The sequence below is a fragment of the Siphateles boraxobius genome, unplaced genomic scaffold (assembly GCF_051911475.1).
Source record: "Siphateles boraxobius isolate OS27281-9 unplaced genomic scaffold, OSU_SipBor_1 2, whole genome shotgun sequence".
NCBI lineage: Eukaryota > Metazoa > Chordata > Actinopteri > Cypriniformes > Leuciscidae > Siphateles > Siphateles boraxobius.
The window spans coordinates 14,902,301-14,925,104 of NW_027508810.1; the positions used below are offsets into that span (position 1 = coordinate 14,902,301).

Here is a 22,804-nt window from a genome sequence, read left to right on the forward strand (position 1 = left end):
CATTTTATGTTTAAAAAACACGCTGACCGTTCCAAGATGGCGGGCGCGCCGACGTGTCTGGAGCAGACAGGCTTTGACCGTCGAATTTGACATCTACGTATACATATCTATGGCTTGGACACATTTGCTCATCAATGTGATTGTCTACTCTAAACTTTACGATTATAATCTGTTTTAAACATTAAATGCAAAAATACAGTTGCAATTAAAACACATTAACTCATTTACTGGTAATCACCATGCAAAAAAAAAAAAAATATCGATCATCGCTTAAGAGAAAAAAGAAAACTGTTAAGGTCTCTAATGTATTCAAGCCCATCATCTCTCATGTGTGCGCAAAGTTTTGCATTTACACTTTCTTATAATAAGCGGCGTAGTTTACTGCACAATATAGACTAACATAAAGTATACTGTAAAACTGTACGCTGAAAAAAAGCTTCCGCGCAATTTTAAGGTTAACCGCGTGGGGATCCGTGAGTTACTAACTCCTGTGTGCTAGCAAAGGGTTCAGTGGAAACCATAGACTGGATACATCCGACACGAGGAGATAGAAAATGCCACCAAAAGGAAAGGGTGGCAAAGGTGCTAAAGGTAAACAACAAATGTATGGTGCTGTGCTGAGCGAATAATCTTGAACAAACACCATGTCCAATTTTATAGTACATTTTGAGTGTTGCACTATTTGCTAACATGCTAGCTAGCTCAGTGTTTTCGGCTAACATATTGTAAATATTGTTAAACTATTTCAGCTGATGTTGTCTTGTTTTATACAAGACCAACTAACTTATATATATATATATATATATATATATATATATATATATATATATATATATATATATATATATATATATATATACATATATATATAATTTTAATAATTTAAAAATTAATAATGTACATACAAATGGATAAGTAGTATTTAAATTGCTTTGTTGTACTTTTCAGATGCTAAGATAGATGTTGTATCTGTGCAGGGGCTGCTGCTTCAGGCAGTGGAGACAGTGAGAAGAAGGAGAAGGCTCAGAAAGGAGGTACTGCAGTGAAGGTAAACATCTATCATGTCTACTAAAACCATCAAAAATCGTCACACTGTAAACATTATTGTTGGTTTCACTTTAAAAAGTAAGTAACCTGGTTGCCTTAAATTATTGAGATCATTAAAATGAAAAATTTTTTTTAGTTATTAATACAATGGCGATGGGTTAATTAACAGAAACTCAAAATAGTACGTCATCTGAGCCACACTGATTTAACAAAAGAAAAAAAAAATATAAATCATGAACATATTTTTTACAGTGCTCTTAGAAATAAAATAAATATAAACTGAAATAAAATATATATTTATATTTATTTATTTATACTAATAAAAATAAAGCTGAAATACAAATAAAAACGATATAGACATGTTTAGATAACACAAAAACTACCTGAAATAACTTTAACTAAAATTAAAACGAAAGCAGAAAATATAAAGATTAAAAATGATTTAAAAATATTAATAAAAACTATTATCAGGGTTTCTGCAGATCTTAAAGGAATAGTTAACTTAATAATGAAAATTCGGTATCATTTACTCACCCTCAAGTTTCAAACCTGTATGAGTTTATTTCTTCTGCTGAACACAAAGGAAGATATTTTGAAGAATGTCTGTAACTAGACAGTTGATGGACCACTTTAACTTCCATAGTAGGGGAAAAAAATACTATGGAAGTCAATGGAGCCCATCAACTGTTTCTTTACCAACATTTTTCAGGAAACAACTTGAGGGTGAGTAGCTAAACGATGAAAGAATTTAAAATTTTAAGTGAATTATTCCTTTAATACGTTCTTACACAAATTAAGGACTTAAATAGTCTTAAATCAAAGTTATGGCATTAAATGTTGCATTTATTGCAATAAAATTGATATCTTCATCAGAATTTTTGTCCTGTGTTCCAATACAAAGTCTTGAAAAAATTGGAACAGAATGAAGTAAGTCTAGGGATAAAACAAGAACAAATGTATGTCAGTGAGGTATGAAATCCTCAAAAATGAAGCTGATTTTTCTGAGCCTGTTGGCAGATATTTCTTCTTGTTTTAAGCATAAACACTTTGTTTTGATAACAAGACTTTATATTTTATTTCATTTTGTTTCTCCAGTAAATGCATCTTGATTTAAGAATCTTTAGACTATTGCACTGGAAAACAAGACAAAAAATAGGAAGATCATCACTTTTTTGCTGTGTGATCAGAAGAAAAAGTAAATGTTATGTCCATATTCTAGTGGTTGAGATCAGAGGTTTTCAAGCTACTTTTTTGTCAATTAAATGAAAAAGTAAGGGAGATCTGTTGGAAGTGTTTTGCTAATACAACTTGTAGGAGCTAAATGTAATTTGTTCCACCACTAGATGGCAGTGTGCATCAGTGGTACAGGTGAAAGCCACACCTGTTCCATCACATGGTAGTAAGACATGTTCCTTGATCAACATATTTTGTTGATCCTGGAATAACATTCCTGTCCCAAAATTTAGTCCTTACCCTATCCCTACCCATAACTTTTCCCTAAAATCAGAGGGAAATGATAGGTGAATAACTCTGATGTTGAAGCACCTTACCCTGGTTCTAAGCCTATATTTGACATAAACTGTAAACTTGTCCCTCGGATCTGATTGGTTGATCTGAAAGTTGTTCCAGGATCAACAAAGATGTTGATCCAGGAACATGTGGTACTTGGTGAAATCACGTTCACCCATGGGGTCAAAACTCCTAAACTGGGTTGAATCAGAAAGGGACAGGTGGCGGGAATATATGGTTCTTACCATAGAACCAATGCATTGTAAACTCTGTAAACATACATCTCATTAAATGGACAACAAATTGTTCAAACGGATACCGCTGCGTGCATTGTTTTAACTATGCGTGAAGAACACCTTACCACCTTTCCTGGGCTTATAGGAAAGCCACTACACAACTCATTGTGTTTCTCCCAAGACATTTAGTTTGTGTTCCCTTCAGTAAATTCCCTATAGTTTCTTCACTTGGTCTAAAAAAGGTCTTGAAAAATATTTTTCATAAAACCTGCAAAACATTGGTATATGGTCCTTTTTAGATGTTTTTACAAACACCAATCTTAGCATTTAAAGTTGTTGTTTTTTGAATAACAGAAATTACACTGATTCTAAGTTCCTATGAATATACATTTATATGATATAAACATTATAGATATGAAAACATTTATAAAATGTGGTTCATAAATGTTCATTACGTGTTAATTGTTTATTAAATGTTAATATTCTTATTTTATTATTATATGAAATTAGAATTATTTTAACTGTTTGTATCTGCATTATCTATTGTTAAAATAAATTCCGCTGTGCTATTTTAATATGGTGCAATATGCAAACTTGTTTGCAAATTTGCTAAGGTGTATCAATAATGTGAAGTCTCATTGTCACTGTCGAACTGCTATATAAATAAATGGCATTTTTGTTTGTCATATTGACACCCTATTTTCTGCTAGGTTCGGCATATTCTGTGTGAAAAGCATGGCAAGTGTATGGAAGCAATGGAGAAACTCAAATCTGGTATGCGCTTCAGTGAAGTGGCAGCACAATACAGTGAGGACAAAGCCAGACAAGGAGTAAGACATTTTTCATGTAGATAACCGCATATTAGTAGAAGTAATGTGACAGTTGTATGCTATGAGAAATATTAATTCCTGTAGTTCCTATGGGTACTGTTTGTTTGTTTTATCAGAAGATGTCAATCAATGCACTATCCATGCAGGAAAATTCCTCAATCTATTTTGCATTGAACACTGAACCCATATTATTCTATAGTATTTCTCATGATATTTCATATTACTTATTATGTCCATCCTTTCCTAAAACTAAAACAACATACCTGGAAGAATCTGTTGCCTAGTATCTTCAGATCTTTATATGCCTTTTGTTTTACAGTTTTGATCAAAGTATGTACTTAATAATCTGTATGTACTTTTTATCAAGACAGCCTAAATGTCTTAATGACGGCTTGTATAGCTTAAAGTTTTGGTTTGCATGTGACAGGGTGACCTCGGCTGGATGACAAGAGGATCAATGGTGGGACCGTTTCAGGATGCAGCGTTTGCTCTAGCTGTCAGCACTATGGACAAACCCGTATACACAGATCCTCCCGTGAAAACAAAGTTTGGGTACCACATCATCATGGTTGAAGGCAAAAAGTGATCCCTCTTAAAAGAACTGAACAACTTGATGTTGTGGTACAATTTACAACACTGCATTTCCAACAGTGCATTGTGCAGTCATGGAACTTTGGATTTATTTTATATCACCACGTAAATAGGAGCTAATAAAAAACTCATCTTAATGAGCAAACTGTTTTTGGTTCATTTGTCTCTTTTCCCCACAAATGTTGTTGTAACTAATTTCCAGAGAGCCTTCTGTTGCTTAGAATTCTGATGCTTTCCATATACTACAATAGTTTATTTGCTAACACTTTACAATAGGTTCATTAGTTAACATGAACTAAGAATAACCTATACTTCTTATTCAGTATTCACTGGGAACTAACATGAACAAACACAGAACTATTTATAACTAACGTTAACAAAGATTAATACTGTAACAAATGAATTGCTCATTGTTAGTTAATGTTAACGAATGAGACCTTATTGTAAAGTGCTACAGTTTTTTTTTTTTTACTGCAGATCAATGTTTTTTTAATATTACTTCCTGGGTTAAACTATCCCAAAACACCACCAACTCTTACTTTACTGTCTAGAATATGAAATGGATTTTAAAAAATTTTCACAGACAAAAGATAGACTACATTACTTATGAAAAAAACAGAACTTGACATTTTTATTTATCATCACTAATATTATCACTAGAGCCATTGTAGCCGTGACCTGAAGTGCACCAACAGCAACGGGAAGTGAATAATGCGCGTTTGCTTCATTATCTGGACGACTATTGGCTGATAAAATGGAGTCAGATGACGTAATTTTTCCGGGTGTAACAGCACGCGCTGGAGGTAACTGTCGGTCATTGCGTCTCAGCAGAAACTCATGCAGTCGATCCGGCTCTGGAGGGAACAGACTAAACGCCGGTAAGATTTACGGGCATCATTTTCTAATCAGCTACTCTTACACTACTATATCTTAATACTTCAGAGCTTCTTTACGAGGGGATTGTTTTTACATGTTTTTCTTGTTTACTGCGACTTTATAGATGAATGAATGATAAAGGGTGCGCTAGCTGGCGAACATCAGGGTGCTTCATCAAATCTGAATAGTAACGTTATACGTCATTACCCGGTCTGAATGACAATTAAAGTGTGTAAATTGACATTTAGTACTGAATGAATTGATATGAGGGTAGGTGATGGAAAAGCATGCCGTGGCATCCTCTCATGATGATGATGATGATGATTATGATTATGATGCTGCATTTGACGTTCGCAATTCGCATCCGACAAAGAGCGCCACCATCATCGTCATCACATTCAAATGATCAGACCAAGCGGATTCCGGTACTCTAAGCGATCTGGTTGAAATTAAACGTGTTTCATTTATTAAACTGAGCCGTTTCCACGGTGACGGACGGAACACGTGGTTGTGTGTTTCAAATCACAGAGCTGCGTCGTGCTTAGAGAAGGCATTTTGAGCATGATGTGATCTCGCCCAAAATTGGTGCAAAGTGCAAATATATTAGTGGTGGTAGGTTTTATATAGCTTTTGTTATCGAAATCAGTCTATTGTTTATGGTAGTTCTTACTTTATCTGACCTTTAAATCGTTTAAAAGTACACGTCAACTCGTTAAGTGAACAGAAAGTTGGACTTTCAAAGGTGTTGATGACATGACAACCTCATCAAGGGATTATGCTAATATTTGTTAAGGAATCGTAGTCACAACCACTCAGTCTGTTGTAGTATTGATGTAAACTTTGAAAGTGTGCATTCAGGTCAACTTGCCATAAGGTGTCCTTTTAGTAAACAGAGGTCAGTTTGTAAAAGATACAAAGATAATGGGATCAGATCCAGGATCCTATCATTCTATTCCCGTCTGCTGTGTGTCTGTCCACCTGCTGAAGATCTGGTCCGTGAGTGGGGTGAGCTGGAGGGATTCATATTATTGGCTGTCCAGCTAACTGACCACTCTCACCAGGATTTAAGGCTTCAGATTGAGTATAACCTTTGTACGGGTTTCAACTCATCAGGGCAGATTAAAAAAAATGCATCAGCATCAATGTTTGTTTATTTAAGTTAATTTGTTACTGGTTAATGCTAATGCAATTAACTTTGCATGAGCAAGGGTAGAGCTGTAATTAATATGTCCCAGGTAAGAAGTAGAGCTGAACGATTTTGAAGGAAAATTAGATACTTGATAACTTGTTAAATAATGCGATATTCGTTATGTGATGCGATGTTGCTGTTGAAGTGTTAAATTATATTTACATATTCTTAAAAACTAAAAATTATATAACCAATATAAAAGCATTGATCCATAATGAATCTACAAAAGTTATTCAGTCAGGAGCGGTAAATGATTTCCTCTTTTTCTTTTGTTATTTGACATACAGTAGCAGATTTACTGTATTAGGCTGCTGTCACTTTAAGACCAACTTTATGGATCCTTTTGACACGCATCCGATTTCATTTCTAATTTTTTACATTGACATTCACTTAAGTTAAGACATAACCGACTGTTTACATGAATACTCAACATGACAGGCATTTTGACATAGGCCTAACTGTGTGTGTATTTGACCGTTTGAGTGCAATAAGCCGTGAAAGAAAACTGAATTTGGGAGCCCACGCTGTCTGAGGGGCACCTTTCTGCGTTCACGCTTTGTGTGTCTGTGTGTGTGTGTGCCTGACAGTATTGCAATGAGTATTGCAATGAGCTGTTTTCTGCAGCTTATTGCGCTTATAACTCTTTTTAACGTCAAGCAAGTCACACGCAAGTAACAGTCACGTTACCAGTCAATTGCTGCTATATGCGTCGACCTAAAACTTAACTTTTTGAAGTAGCCCACAGCCTATTAAAATCATGCAGATATCTCAAGCCGTTGGCGATATGCATATTGCGATATGTACATTAACAATATTTCGATATATAGTGCAGCCCTAGAGTGAATTAAGGCTATGTGAACGTTTTGAAAATGTATATTTAATTGTAGATGCTCATTTTTCCTATTTTACATTTAGATGACCTTTTCTGTCATTGAACACTCACTAACCTTTTAAAACAAATAACTGTTAAATGTAAATCTTTAGCAAATGAATATCCATTTTACATTGTGCTTACATTGTGATGTCTAAATTCACTTTGGTAGAACTTTATTAACACAAATTCCAAAAAGTTAAATATTGACCATTTATCAGTTTAAGGTTGTAACATAAAAATAATTAACATAAATAATCTCTAGAAATCAGCCACTAAAAAAACACTATCTGACCACTAGTTTGTTGTCTTTCTGGCATTGGAATAGCTGAAATTTGTCAAATCCTAGCCCTAAACTGTAAATCAGGCTGTGGGTTGTGTCAACGTCACGTGCCGTTTCACCAGGATTGATCAAGACTTGTTTTCTGTACGCCAAAATGTTGTCAGCCCAAACAAACAGAGAGCGATTACTAACTACCATAATAAGAGGGCTTTGGTCAGTGGACTATGTCCTACATTAACCTTGTGCCATTGGTTGATACTTTTTAACAGCCCCTGCAGCTGGTCACACTTGTCTTCACTGTCTGCAAGGACTTGAAGGATCTAATTTCATAGACAATGCACAGTTTGCAAAGCAACAGAACTATGCAAATTTACTTAGGTCTTTGTGTACAGGTTGTAGCTTTACTGTTAGATTCAAGTCGTTTCTTGTATCCGTCTATGAGTAACTCATTTTTACTTCCTTAATCTGACACCAGTCATTTGATCAAGAGATGACCTTATCTGCCTGTGATGAATTCATAAGCCAGAGTTCACCTACGTGGCTAATGATGGAGATAACTCAAGGAAATTAATTTGTTTATGGTTTAATTTGATCATTTTGGGTGTTTCTTTGAAATCTAGACTAATCCATGACTGTACCAGCAACAGGAACACTAGATATGAGTGTATCAAGTTTTTAACAACCATTAATCTCCAAAAGCTAAATGTGTGGTAAACGGGTGCCTTAATATCACACTATTGTTTGTTCATTAGAGTCCGCCCTTTCTTTAGGGGAAGAAGGGCCTCGCAGGGTGTTTCTGACTTCATAATGGAGCAATTAAATGAGAACCAGAGAGACACTGTTCACTGGCCTGGAATGTGTCTTTTCCACAGCACATGTGACTGTCCTCTAATAAGCCTTACTTTTCTCATTAAAGTGTCTGAATGAATGCAAACTGTTACGCTTGACGCCTCAAACTTGCTCTTTCTCATAGAAATGTCGTCACCTTAATTTATATAGCACTTTATATAATACAGAATGTTTAAAAGCAGCTTCAAAGTGATGAACAGGAAGTAATGACCATTAAACTTCATTAAATGCGAGAAATTCATTCTGCTGTAAAGCATCTCCATAGAAGATAAGATTGTCATTATTCAGTTCAGTGTTGATTCAGTTCAATAACTGTAATGTTCATCAATTATGAAATGATTTCCATTTCGTCTATAAGCTATGGAGGCTTGTTTCCGCCACAGAATAAAAAGTTACAAAATTACAGCTTTTTAATCTCACAATTCGGACTTTATAATTCGCAATTGCGAGTTTACATTTCAGAATTCTGAGATACAAGGTCAGAATTGCGTGATTAAAAAGTTACAGTTACCTATTTTAATTGCAAGTTCTGACTTTTTTCCCCTCAGAATTCTGAATCTCACAATTCTGAGGGAAAAAAGAAAAACTTGAATTAAATTGCACAAAAATAAAGTCAGAATTACAGGATATGAACTTGCAATTGCGAGGCAAAAAAGTTTTGCAATTCTGACTTCTAAATTCTTTTTTCTCAGAATTATGAGATATAAACTTGCAACTGCGAATTATGAAGTCCAATTTGCGAGATAATCTTGCAGTTGCGAGATAAAAGATTCAAAATTGTTAGATGAAAAGTCACAGTTGCCTTTTTTATTTTTTCATTCAGTGGCGGAAACAAGATTCCATAATGAGCAGCTCCACAGAAGACGACAGTTTCATTATTCAGCTTTAATGTCGATTCGGTTCAAAAACAGTGTAGATGTTTCAGAATCTATCAATTATGAAACCAAATCGTATCAGTGGTGTCATCATTCAGCTCACTTCAGTTCAAGTTTTGCTCTCATCCAATAGTGTCAGTGCAGTCAATTCGATTATATTACCAGAGCCGTCTACGGAGAGCCTGTTCACTCCCTATTAAGCCCTAGGCCTATTGTACTGAATTTTGGTTGTAGTTCCATCAGAGTTCCACTGGGGGGGGGGGGCGATCGTCCGAGTGCAAAATGAATGGGAGTCTATGGGGCTAGACGGCTAAATTTGTCTCTTTCGCCCGATTGCCCTTGAGAAATCTCAGATTTGATTGTAGGTTATGCAAGTTCAACATGAGTTATAGGACGAAAGTTGAATGAACGAGTACTTATGTCCTTTCGATTTCTTACAGGTTGAGTTGTTGCCCATTTACACACTAGCATTTTGCTAATGAACGCTGATTGGTCAGTGAAGGACTGATTACGACCATAGATACTGCTTGATGGCATCGTGGCATCCGAAGCGGTACCAGAAAATTTACACGGAAAAATAAATTAAATTTGAGTATTCTTGTTTTAGGAAATACAGGATACGTATGGTATAGTATTGCCACCTTAAAACACAACAACAACATTTGTCCTATTTCTCATTTCCCAAGGATGAAAAAAGGTAACGTATGTGCTCCTGTGATAATTGTCATATATATATGACAATTGCTTAAAATTTTCAGCGAGGTCTTTTAAAACAACAAAACAAAAACTCTTCTAGCACGTGTGTCAGTATTTCTACTGGTACGATGTGTATGGTGTCATTGACATTTTAAAAGACTTTTTAAAGCAAATAAGTGACTCTAAAAAAATCTAACACCCAGCAATGAGTAATTTCTTTGCATCTCATTTCAAATACAACATTGGATTTACTGGACAAAAAATTATATCCTGAGAAAAGTGGATTTTGAGGGGTATAGATATAGATATCCATAATAAAGGCTAGATGTCTCGTCCGCGATGCCGGCCAATGGAGGTCGACGTCCACATCTGGCGGCCATCTTGTCACAGGCAGCTCGCTCACTCGTAACATTGTGTTTTAATGGTGCATGCACTTTTTAAATAACCATAACTTGCTAAATTTTATACCGATTTTCAAACGGTTTGGTTTGTTATAAACATCAGAGATGTAGTTATCACACTGTATACTTATGAATAATAAATGTATAAAATAAATAATCATCCAGAATTATAGCCACGTTAATAACGTTTGTAAGAAACCAAACCGTTTGTAAATCCGTCAAGATTTCAACGAGATAAGTATTTGAGTTCGTGCTGATCACTCATCTTACATCAGGTACCACAGAGCCCCTCAGAAAGCTTGCCTGTGACAAGATGGCCGACGGTAATGGCGATAGAGACTCCGCCGTAAGACATCTAGCCTTATTATGGATATCTGTGGGTATAGACCTCCATTCATTCTGCACTCGTCCTGTGAGCGTCCTCATATGGAACCAGGGTGGAACTGCAACCAGTTCAGAAGCTGGAAGTTTACTGCGAGTGAAAGTTCTCCCCTTATTAGACATTCTCTGATATTACTGAATATTAAGTATCTTTTAAACCTAAACTAAGCAAGCCAAAGTTGGGTACTGTGCTTCGGTTGATTACACTTGAATATAATAAATTTCCTCTATTTCTGACTGTCATTCTCACCAGGTTGCACATTTTGGAACCACATATTGGACACTTTACCAGTTTTTCTGAACTTTGATCCCGATCCTCCAATCCTAAGTTGGACAAAGAACAACAAACTGACTCTACCTCAGGCTTTGCCTGATCCCTTCATCTTTTAGACCCCTTCAGTTTCTCAGCATGGACCTGAGTACCGTTCTCTTGTTCCCAGTACACGCAGTGGTATGGCTCTACTCCCTCTTAAGCTTTCTGCCATGGTACTTCCTGACTGGAGCCCAGGAAAAGAAAGTCCTGGCAAAGAGAATCAAATCCAAGTCAACCACCGGTCAGGCGGATGGACCATATCGTTCGGTGGATCACTTCGACTCCCTGGTCACGGTGGACTTCCCTGGAAAAGACACTCTTGATAAGTTGTTTGACTATGCGGTGCAGCGTTTCGGTAAAGCGGACTGCCTGGGAACCCGAGAACTTCTGAGTGAAGAAAATGAGCCTCAACCGAATGGGAAAGTTTTCAAAAAGGTAGATATTCTGTGATCACACTGCAAGCCAAAGTGCCTATTTAAATATTTTTGCTGACCTAAATTTTCTCATGACCTTTTCAATTTGGCTCATGTCAGACGCTGATCTAAACAAGCGACTCTCCTAAACAGGCCTGTTGCATAACGTTTGTTGATCATAACATCATAAATGCATATTATTTATAATTGTACATTACCGTTCAAAAGCTTTTTTTTTTCAAATCTTATTTGATTAGTATCTACCCAGGCTACATTTATTTGATCAAATATACAGTCAAAACCGTAACACTTTGGAATAGTATTGTGTGACTTTATCTGTTCTAACGGAAAATACATTTTAAAATGTAATGTAATGCGAAGCTGAATTTTCAGCATCATTACTCCAGTCTTCAGTGTCACATGATCCTTCAGAAATCAATCTAATATGCTTATTTGCTGCTGTTTAATTATATTGTGGAAACCCTAATAATTTTTTCAGGATTATTTGATGAATAGAAAGTAAAAATGTAGAAATGGATGTTTTTTTTATATTAATTCAAATTAAGAGGTAGTGTGTATATATATATTCCTTTGAATATTAACTTATATATTAATATTATATTTATGGATATGCATGCATTTATAGATGTTAATTTATTAATAATCATATTTTACTATTATATGAAAATAGAATAACATTCTTACATTTTAACAGCTTGTATTGGCATTTTCTGGTGTACACTGTCATAACTTTTTCCATCTTGCTGTGTAATACTTGATATTGTGAAATTTTCAACTTTTCAACATTTATTTTTCACAACAATGAAATTGGGTTAAACTGACATAGAAATTACATAAATTCCTACCCGAGAGTTCACAGTGAATTCACATTGGAAAAACATCTGGTTTATTTCCATGCATATAATTGTGAATTAAACATGTAGAAAATATTTAGAGAAAATGTCTGTGTATTTGTGTGCTTTTTGCTGTTCACACTGTCATCCTAATAAAAAAAAACATTTGGTCCACATTCAAATGCAATGTGAACATTGCAAAAATCATAATTTTTTGGTGAAAAGGAAACTCCATGTTGAATAATATATTTGTTAGTATGAAGGTGTTTAAAGGTTTTGTCTTGGCAGTTAATTCAGGGTGATTATAAATGGCTGTCCTATGAGGAGATGGACACTGTGGTCAGTCAGTTTGGGAGCGGACTGGCAGCACTAGGCCAACAGCCAAAATGCACCATCGCAATTTTCTGTGAGACACGGGCAGAGTGGATGATCACAGCTCAGGCCTGCTTCAGACGCAATTTCCCATGTAAGGAAAAATATAAATATTTCATATGAGTCAGGTTTTATCCCTTAATTTCTTGTGATGACTCAGAGATGAATCATGAATGTGTTATTTAATCTTTATCTTCTTTTGTTAACTTGTGTTTCATGTGTGTTTTTTTGTAGTGGTCACCTTCTATGCAACTCTAGGAGAAGAGGCAGTGACTTTCGGATTGAATGAGTGTGGAGTTACACACCTGGTCACCAGTGTAGAACTGCTGGAAACCAAACTGAAGGTAAGCTGGTTTAGTCAAAGGCCAAAAACATGTTGCTAACAATCCAGTGTACTTACTATATTACAGATCCAAGGCAAAAGAATAATTATTAGATTAGTTATGAACTTGCAGTCAATGAATCAATGCCTGAACACAGCCAACGCTTGTTTTCAATTGCATCGTCTTTGCTAGCTCCACTCAAAACCAGTGTAGTCAAACTACAATCAAACAAGTGACTCTTGTGAGCTTGTGCTTATAAACAGTTGCAAAAATGTACTCGTGAACTCATTAGTTGTCAGTTTGAATCTGCAATGAAATCTTTACCGAATGAACACACGGAATCTGTCAGATCTGACTCGCTGACTGAATCTCAACTCTTCATGTTTGACCCAATAAAAAAAGTTCTGTAAGAAACACCAGAGGGTTTAACAGTAATGCCCTGTCAGGCCCTATTGTAGTTTAAAATTTCCCAGCGGGCCACCAACATCATAAGACATTGAATTTTGGTCACCTGATATCCAAACCTATATTTAACCAAATATCAATGTCAGGACAATTTGACATTACGCTGACGACAGTTCATTTTGTTGGTATTAAGTAAGCAAAATTCATCATCTGTCCAAAGTTGGAGTTGACATCCGGTGCCAGCTGGCTTTAATCATCCTGCCACTTGAAATGTTTAAATTATGGAAACATTTAATGACCAATATGTTTTCCTTACCTTTTTATTCCCATACAGAGTGTTCTTCCTCAAATTCCCAATCTGAAGCACATCATCTATGTGGACCAGAAGGGCATCAGCACAGCAGGATTTCCACAGGGCATCAAGATCCACAGCATGCAATCTGTGCAAGAGCTGGGAGCCAAGCCAGAAAACCGTAAGAATGCTTTGATACATCTTATAAATAGCACCGACTTTACAGTTGACATTTTATTTATATGCTAATTAACCTTTTCACAGATTGCCTGTAGTTTACCCTCCGTTCACCCACACAATATCGACAGATTGGTTTTGCGATGTCAATCCCCAGAGAAGAAAATAATGTGTGCTTTGTGTTGCAGTGAACAGACCAATAGTGAAACCCGTCCCGTCAGACCTCGCTGTTATTATGTACACCAGCGGCTCCACCGGGAGACCTAAAGGGGTGATGATCATCCACAGTAACCTGATCGGTGGAATGGCTGGCCAGTGTGAAAGGATACCTGGATTGGGGTGTGTATAATGATAAATAGAATGCAACCGTGGCCGCTTACTATTTAAGTGGTTTTGGTTCTGGAATTATTTTCCCCATAGGGATTTAAAAAAAAAAAAAAATATATATATATATATATATATATATATTGGTATAGACTTATAAGCCATGAACCAATTAAACCAGCTATGCGGTGAATTTATCTGAAGCAAACAAAGTATTTGAAAATCGGGTACAAGATTGTGTACGTAATGGCTCTTCATTCCCAGTGCTTCTCTGTAGTGGGGGGATGCTGAAGTCTTCTTGATATGCTGGTTTCAGGTGTCCAAATTTATTTGCAGACTTGTGGGTAGTGTAGTTTTTAAACAATAATTCTGCTATTAAACATAATTATTTAAAAAATCGATTGGAATAATACAGGCTGATGACTTCAAAAATAGCATCGATTAACAACCTCATAGCTTACAGTAGGTTTCTCTTTAACACTTTGTAAGTTTATAGTTAAAAATCAATTCCTCAATAGAGAAAATGAATGGATTTTTTTACTTCCTGAACACAACTGTTGCAGTGCAACAGTGCAATGCAAAAGTGCCTGACATTAAAATGTCTGTATGCTTCCACAGACCAAAGGATACGTATATTGCATATCTTCCTCTTGCTCATGTCCTGGAAATGACGGCTGAGATTTCATGTGTGACATACGGCTGCAGGATCGGCTATTCCACACCACAAACGCTGTCTGATCAGGTACAGCACTTCAATTTGTTACTGGATCAGATAAATATAGTCACACATTTACACAGATTTGTGAGGTTTTTACAAAATATGTTAATCTCTGATGATTGAATTGTTTGTTTCTGCTTTGTAGTCAACCAAAATTAAGAAGGGAAGTAAAGGTGACTGCAGTGTGCTGAAACCTACTCTAATGGCAGCCGTACCTGTAAGTCGGCCTCTTCTAAAATGATCATCTTGCTTTGTTCACGTAAATCATGTTCAAAATCTGACACTTTCGCTTCTTCTGCCAGGAAATAATGGACCGGATCAATAAGAACGTCATGAGTAAGGTGCAGGAGATGAGCTGCGTTCAGAGAACCCTGTTCAACCTGGCTTATGACTACAAGCTCGAGCAGATCAAGAAGGGTTACGATGCGCCCCTGTGCAATATGTAAGATGAGATTAAAATAGGCCTTCAATTAATCACACTCTTGTTAATGAGTCGGGAGTTTTAATCGTCTTTGTTCCTCGATGTGTTCAGTTTGTTTAAGAAAGTCAGATCTTTGCTGGGTGGGAATGTGCGTATGATGCTGTCCGGAGGAGCTCCTCTGTCTACCGCCACTCAGCGCTTCATGAACATATGTTTCTGCTGTCCTGTTGGTCAAGGATACGGTCTTACTGAGACCTGTGGAGCAGGCACTATAACCGAAGGCAAGTAGTCCTGATGCATCTGAACATCTTTTCCAACCTGTTCCTGTTCATTTTATCATTATTTGTAGAATCATATTTAGATAGCTGCTATTTACACAGTGTAAATAGAATGTATTGCTATTTAAACAAAGTTCAAGTAGCAATAGATTCTATTTACACTAAGTTCAAGTAGCAGCATTTTCTTAGCGATATGCTATTTACACCAAGTGAAAATAGCGATAGATTATATTTACACTATGTGAAAATAGCAGTATTTGCAATAAAGTGTTAGTAGATAGATGCTATTTATGGTTATAAATAGTGGCAGATAGGGTACTATTTGCTCCTCAGTGTTGTTGTACATTAAACCGTCTACAATAATAACACAGAATGTAAATTATTATATTTATTAAAATTATTAAATGGATGCTGCCTTATTGGTACAATAAAGCCCTCTCTACTCCTAACCGATAAACACTATTATTAAATGCATGTTATTTCCACTTTTCTAATATTTTCTTCATTTTTTTATTGAAAATAAATGATATGAGATGGGAAAAGGGAGTTGAGCAAGTTCGGCAAAAGCGGATATGAACTCGGGTCGATTTGCATAAAAATTCCCTGCCACGCTTCTTACCCCTACATTATTGCTACTGTTGACAATCCGGCTTCTTCCGTAATTTTGTCTGGCCCAACCAGACATTATTGGGCGGAGTTAATGTCAATAGTCTCTGCCAACAAGACGGCTATTTGCACTTAGTGTAAATAGACACTCCGATTTTGGAATATCCTCAGAGATATTTGTTCTAATGCTTCAAGCTGTGACCGTGGAAGTAATGATGACATCTGTTTTCTTTGTTGTGCAGTTTCAGACTATAGCACAGGACGAGTAGGTTCTCCTCTGAACTGCTGTGAGCTCAAACTCAAAGACTGGGCTGAAGGTTGGTCAATGTACCCTATTCCATTTAGCTACTTGTTCTAATATCCAATAGTCCACTAACAATTATGTATACTCACCTAAAATGTAAAATGTTGCTCCAAACCTGTATGCTGTTTTTGCAGAGTACAAATTAAACAAAAAAACTACTTCTATTTCAGCATTACTGTAGCTCAAACAGTAGAACATGGTTCAAACAATCGCAAGGTCATGGGTTCAATTCCTTGGGAATGCATGAACTGATAATGATAAAATGTATATACACTAATGCAATGCAAGTCACTAGGATAAAAGCATTAATCAAATGCATAAATGTAATATTGCATAATAAGTTGGGATGCACCAATATGAAATATTTGGCCAATACCGATAACAGATAATTATTTATATTTGATAACCGATAACCAATATGTTGGCTGATAAATAAATTCAAGTTTTCATATATTTTTTGAGAGCCTGAAGGCAAAAACAAAAGTCTCACCATTAAAAGCCATGTCCCAAGCACACAATTATAATGATGTTCTTATTATAATTTTATGTAGCCTATTTGACAAACTTGCGCTGCACGTTGCACTGAACTGTATTTCAATCACATTTCAAGCTCTTCAAAACCATCATAGTGAACAGTGCACATCTGAAGTGTCTCAAGGAAATAATCCATTATTAATCGGCTTTAATGTGTCGGACATATTTTTTTATCGGGCCGATAACGATAACATTAAAAATGGACATATATCGGCCAATACCGATATGGTGGCCGATATATCGTGCATCTTCTAATAAGTAATCTGATGGCATCTAGACTAAAAAATGCCAAAGGTATTGTTTTTGGTGTCGTGTGAGCTTCAGCTAAGCTGAGTTGTTATTGTTAACAAAAATAAAAACTATTACAAATTGTTTTAGTTCATTGAAGTAAAACTGAAATGAAATAAAACAAAATATACAATTTACATGGATAACTTGGACTAAAATGTTTAAGTAGAAGAAATAGAATTACTAAAACTAATAAAAAATAAATTAAATAGAAATACTGTATATAAAAGGCAAAAGCAAATAACAAAATGACTGATATTAAAATGAAAACTGAAAATATAAACATAAAAGATGATTAAAAGTATTGATCAATACTATAGTAGTATATAAATACTGCTAAAATAACACTGCTGGCAAGTGTATCCGTGAATAATGGCTTGAATTACAATCCGTTTCTCTATGAAGTGTTGCGTGATGAGCTGTTCTATGGAAGAAACTAAATAACGGCATACAGATTTGAAATGACACGAGGGTATGAGTTGTCTTTTTCAGGTTAACTGTTCCTTTATCTTTTAGTTCTTGTTTCAGCGGTCGTAATTCTCATCATATCCTTTCTTTCAGGTGGCTATACAAAGCATGACAAGCCTCATCCACGTGGTGAGATCCTCATCGGAGGTCCTAATGTAACCATGGGCTACTACAAGAGTGAGAGCTGTAATAATGACGACTTCTATGTGGATCAGAACGGACAGCGGTGGTTCTGCACTGGTGATGTAGGAGAGATGCACCCTGACGGCTGTCTTCAGATTGTTGGTATGTCTAGATTCAGCAACACAAGTCTTGTGTGATTTTGACTCAACCAGGAAACATTCATTTTATCTATTGTATTACTTTGTAACGCCTAGATCGCAAGAAGGACCTTGTGAAACTTCAAGCTGGGGAGTACGTCTCTTTAGGCAAAGTTGAGTCAGCTCTGAAGAACTGCTCTCTCATCGACAACATCTGCGCTTATGCAAACAGGTTTGTACAGTCGGCTTTGTCTGACGCATATGGGATGTCACTGGCCCTAACAAAAGGTCCTCTCTTTAGAACAGGAGACGTACTGTATACAGACCTTTTTTTTCTCTCTCTCTTCCCACCAGTGACCAGAACTACGTTATCAGCTTCATTGTTCCTAATCAGAAGAAGCTGACAGCTTTTGCCAATCAGAAGGGCATTGAAGGCACATGGGAAGAGATTTGCAACCACCCAGTTATGGAAAGGGAAGTTCTGAGAGAAATTAAAGAAGTCGCAACTTCAAGTGAGTGTTACTTCCAGGTGTTGTTGCAACAAGGTACATGGTGTCAAAGTTCAAAATGGGGTCACTGTATCAAGGCATTTACTAAAACTTATTAAAATGAGTCCCCTGAAGGCCTGTCAAACACCCAGTCTGAATTTTTAGCACAGGTTTTTTTTTTTTTTGGTATTTTATTGTAATATTTTATTTAAAAAAAATAATTAAAAAAAAACCTAATAGACCATTCAGAGGATGACAAAATTCAGCATTACATATGTTAATATGTACATAAATACATTTTGGTACCAAAAAATAGCTCACAAGTGTGTTTTTTGTTTTGTTTTGTATGTCATTTATATGGTTGTTTAGTTTATCAGACTTTGTGCACACTTGACCTTAACTTGACTGTACTTAAAATACGCTACCGTACAAACGTTTTGGTTCAGTAACATTTTTAAAAGGAAATGAATGCTTAAATTCAGCAAGGATGCATTAAATTGATCAAAAGTAACAGACATTTATAATTTTACCAAATGTTTATATTTCAAATAAATGCTATTTTTAGAACAAATAAATGTTCTAGAAAACTTTGCTCATCAAAGAGTCCTGAGAAAAATGTATCAGTTTCCCAAAAAATATTAAGAAGCACAACTGTTTTCAACATTGGTAATAATAAGAAATGTTTCTTGAGCAGTAAATCAGTACATAAGAATGATTTCTGATGGGTCTTGTGACACTGAAGACTGGAGCAATGATGCTGAAAATTCAGCTCTGCCATCACAGGAATGAATTACATTTAAAAAAAAAAAATCTAAAACAGTTATTTTAAATTGTATTTCACAATATAAAAGCCTTGCAGCTTTGGTGAGCATAAGACTGTAAAAGACAAAAACATTAAAAAATTCTTACAGACCTCAAACTTATGTACGTTAATGTACATAAAATGGAATTGTACGAAATGTTTTCATCTCAGAGCTTGTCTTCTAATAATCTTTCCATAATTCTAGTTAAACTCCAGCGCTTTGAGATACCAGTCATGGTCCATCTGAGTCCAGAGCCTTGGACCCCTGAAACGGGCCTGGTGACGGACGCATTCAAACTGAAGAGGATGGAACTGAAGAACCACTATCTAAATGATATCGAAAGAATGTATGGCCACAAGTAGGACCTTTATCACAGCCAAAGACATTTCCATCAGTTCCTCACCGTGCAACATTGCTGTATATCAATAAATGTTAAAAAAACACAATTTGCCACAACTTTCACCACTGCCCATTGTTTAGTGATGCGCACAAATTTTCGAAGATGAACAATGTTGATAAGGCGTTGGTCTGTATTTTTATTCCTGAGCTTTGTGGGCTTTTCGTTCAGAGTTCTGTTGTCTCTCTGCTGTGAAATAGTTTACAATTAGAGTTGTAGTTGAGTAGCTTGAGAACTGTTGGACAAGGAACGATATTCATCGTATCCACTAATTTCTCCTTTTAGTATACAAAAGGAGTCTCTTGCAAAGAGGATTTCAACCATAAAACAGCGATATACTGCCATCACCTCGTGCTTTTTTTTTCAACATGTGACATTTCAGTTTCTTTGTTAAAAAATATAATGTTAATTTGCTTGGTTTTATAGTTTGAAAACTGAAACCGCTAGCTGAGGTGAAGTCATTTCACAGCAGAATTCGGCCTCCTTTTAGAGGCAAGTAATATATAGTGATGTTTTTTGTGCCTTCTGATTGGTCACGATTTTAAACGTTTACTCTTTAATTGGCTGTAAATTTTAATTCGATTTTGTGTGCTTCATCCATGCAATGCATTAGGCATTGGTGTCTTTATAATGGTTACAAACCACTTTCTTTGTTATTTACTAAAGAGACTTTTTGTCGTTGCTGCTGTTATGATTCACACATTTGCTAGTAAATATTTGCTTATGGAATGACTCAGGGCAGGTTGACATGACCGGCAAGTGGTTTGTTGCTTATTTGTGTTGTTAAACTGAATTTAAATAAAGGGATTTTTTTTTTAGGAATAATATTCCCCTCTTATGCCACAGCGGTCAAGTTTGTATTACTTCTGTCATCTTTTTTTAAACCACAAATTGTTATGCTATCAGTGTCTGATTGCCACAAACTCTTGTCTCTTTCAAGTTCCACTTCTACAGGCTTTTAATATATTTGGTAATATATTATTAAACACATTCTCAATACTTAATGCATAAAGTTTAAAAAAATCTGTTTGTAAATTAAGCCCCAGAATATGAATCTAACCATTAATATTTTTATTCTGTATTTTAATTTATTCAGTTAAAACTATAGATTTCATTTTTACCCTTGTTAATTTATTTTTGTTTTATTTTGAGAAAGTATGATCTGTACAGGTATTGTAATCTGTCAAATCTTGGCTTGTTTTATTCTAGGAAGTGTATTTTATTTATAATAATTTTGTCATTTGCACTATTCTTTTTGTCAGGGATTTTTAAATTAATAGCCATTAATCCAAGAAGTTCAGCAGTTCCTTCTACCCTTCTGGAAGGATCTTTCCTCCACGGCCCTCAGGGTTCCTATCACTACCCTAAGCAAAACTATACACCAGTCAAGTGTTTGCATTGAGAAATTGTAAACTTGCTTGTAGAATGTTCTATGATGCTTATTTATATTTTTTTTGTGTGAGTCACTGTATGTAATATACGCTGGGGACAAGTAAAATCGTTTTCTACTCACTGTGTGGTACTCCATTTTTAAAACACTTCAACTGTCTTTTTATTTACAGTACATACTTCAATTGCAACGAATTTACAAAAAAAAGAAAGAAAACAAAAGCTATACGAAAAAAAAAAAATTCAGTTTGCCCAGTCCTGAAAGCGAAAACAATCGCTTGCAATCTTCCATACTGGCTGGTCACTGTTTGGAGAAGCTTGGGCAGTTAATAAGAAATTCTGGTTGAAGTATCTCTGTTTGTTTCCTTCAAACTTCACTGAACCAGCTGTAACCACCAACAAAGTAGTTTGGCCCTGCGTTGCTTGTTCTGTTATAAAAAAAAAAATAGTATTCGATTGAATTATAAACATTTAATTCACATTGGTATATTTTCTAAATACAAAATGTAATTGCATAGTAATGAAAAGCATAACAAATGTAGTCTTAGTTTGCATACCATGCACAGGCTGGCAGTCGAGAGTGTGCACTGTAAACTCGCTGGAGGGAAGAGACTCGAAGAACTCGCCGAGAGCATCTTGTCCAGTGACGGCATTGCCATTCCACACCAGCGTTGCCTTGTCCAGATACAGCCTTGTCAGAGTCTGAAAGCAATCATTCATTAAGATGAAGGCTTCAAATGCACAGCTAATTAACATAATAAATCAGCATACATGAAGTGAAGTTAAACTTGAGCATACCCTTCTTTTCTTATCCATACAGTCGTAATAGATATTGACGAATTCCTCCGAGTATCTGCATGACTGATCAACTTGAGCCCTGAAATCCTGATCAATATCGAACAGAATTGATGAGTATACAGTTATGAACGTATTGCTACTTAAGATGTTTGAATGAAGGGATGGTTCATAAAACGTAATTTACTCACCCTCAAGTTGTTACACACCTGTATTAATTTCTGTGTTGTGTGGAACATAAAATAATATATTTTGAAGAATGTTTGTAACCAAACAGTTGACCGTGGCCATTGACTTACATAGTATTTTATTCCCATACTATGGAAGTCAATTGGGCCCCACAACATTCTTCAAAATATATTTTTTTATGTTCAGCAGAAGAAAGAAATTCATACATGTTTGGAACAACTTGATGGTGAGTAAATGATGACAGAATTTTAATTTTGTATATCACTTAACTTACCACCGTTGCCGCAGCAGCCATGGTACTAAACGTGCACCCCACCGATCTTTGCGATGTTCAGTCGTCTTAAGTGTTTTAAATCCAACTACTGATAAAACATAAAATGGCTAACTTAATGCAATTTAAAATGCATGTACGAGCAAATGAAAACAAAGCAACACTGTAAAATTACGGTATCTATGAAAGTAAAGTGAAATCGTAGTTTATGACTAAGTCGAAAGGTATATTGCGTGCAAACTATCAGAATTATGTTACCTTACTTTTTTCGAAAAACAAACCCAACATCGGAGAAAAAATGTGCTCAAATGTGTCTGTGTTCACGATTATTGTTCCGCTGGAAAACCACGCCGTCATTATAAGTTCCACCATAGTTCCAATCAATAGAAAACTCTACGGGGAATAAAAAATACACCAGGCGACAAAAGGGTGAACATATAAAATATTTATACATAAAGGATGAAAATACATAAAGGTAGAATATGTTT

At 35.7% G+C, this 22,804-nt stretch overlaps 3 protein-coding genes across 3 annotated transcripts; 2 read left to right on the forward strand and 1 right to left on the reverse strand.

The window, feature by feature from the left end:
- Nucleotides 1–93: 93 nt before the first annotated feature.
- On the forward strand, nucleotides 94–4,358 carry pin4 (protein (peptidylprolyl cis/trans isomerase) NIMA-interacting, 4 (parvulin)). Its single transcript, XM_077236023.1, has 4 exons — nucleotides 94–591; nucleotides 978–1,048; nucleotides 3,503–3,622; nucleotides 4,050–4,358. Exons 1-4 carry the CDS (start codon nucleotides 555–557, stop codon nucleotides 4,206–4,208), a joined length of 387 nt encoding a protein of 128 aa, XP_077092138.1. The 5' UTR covers nucleotides 94–554; the 3' UTR covers nucleotides 4,209–4,358.
- A 617-nt stretch (nucleotides 4,359–4,975) lies between these two features.
- On the forward strand, nucleotides 4,976–21,184 carry acsl4a (acyl-CoA synthetase long chain family member 4a). Its single transcript, XM_077236047.1, has 15 exons — nucleotides 4,976–5,091; nucleotides 10,888–11,382; nucleotides 12,503–12,680; nucleotides 12,821–12,930; nucleotides 13,649–13,787; nucleotides 13,972–14,122; nucleotides 14,726–14,849; nucleotides 14,971–15,042; nucleotides 15,128–15,267; nucleotides 15,358–15,527; nucleotides 16,373–16,447; nucleotides 17,818–18,009; nucleotides 18,102–18,216; nucleotides 18,339–18,496; nucleotides 19,480–21,184. Exons 2-15 carry the CDS (start codon nucleotides 11,044–11,046, stop codon nucleotides 19,635–19,637), a joined length of 2,121 nt encoding a protein of 706 aa, XP_077092162.1. The 5' UTR covers nucleotides 4,976–5,091; nucleotides 10,888–11,043; the 3' UTR covers nucleotides 19,638–21,184.
- Nucleotides 20,837–22,701, reverse strand: nxt2 (nuclear transport factor 2-like export factor 2). Its single transcript, XM_077236048.1, has 4 exons — nucleotides 22,320–22,701; nucleotides 21,860–21,946; nucleotides 21,619–21,763; nucleotides 20,837–21,489 (listed from the first exon to the last, which is right to left on the reverse strand). The coding sequence occupies exons 1-4, from the start codon at nucleotides 22,338–22,340 to the stop codon at nucleotides 21,305–21,307; spliced, it is 438 nt and encodes a 145-aa protein (XP_077092163.1). The 5' UTR covers nucleotides 22,341–22,701; the 3' UTR covers nucleotides 20,837–21,304.
- Nucleotides 22,702–22,804: the final 103 nt, after the last annotated feature.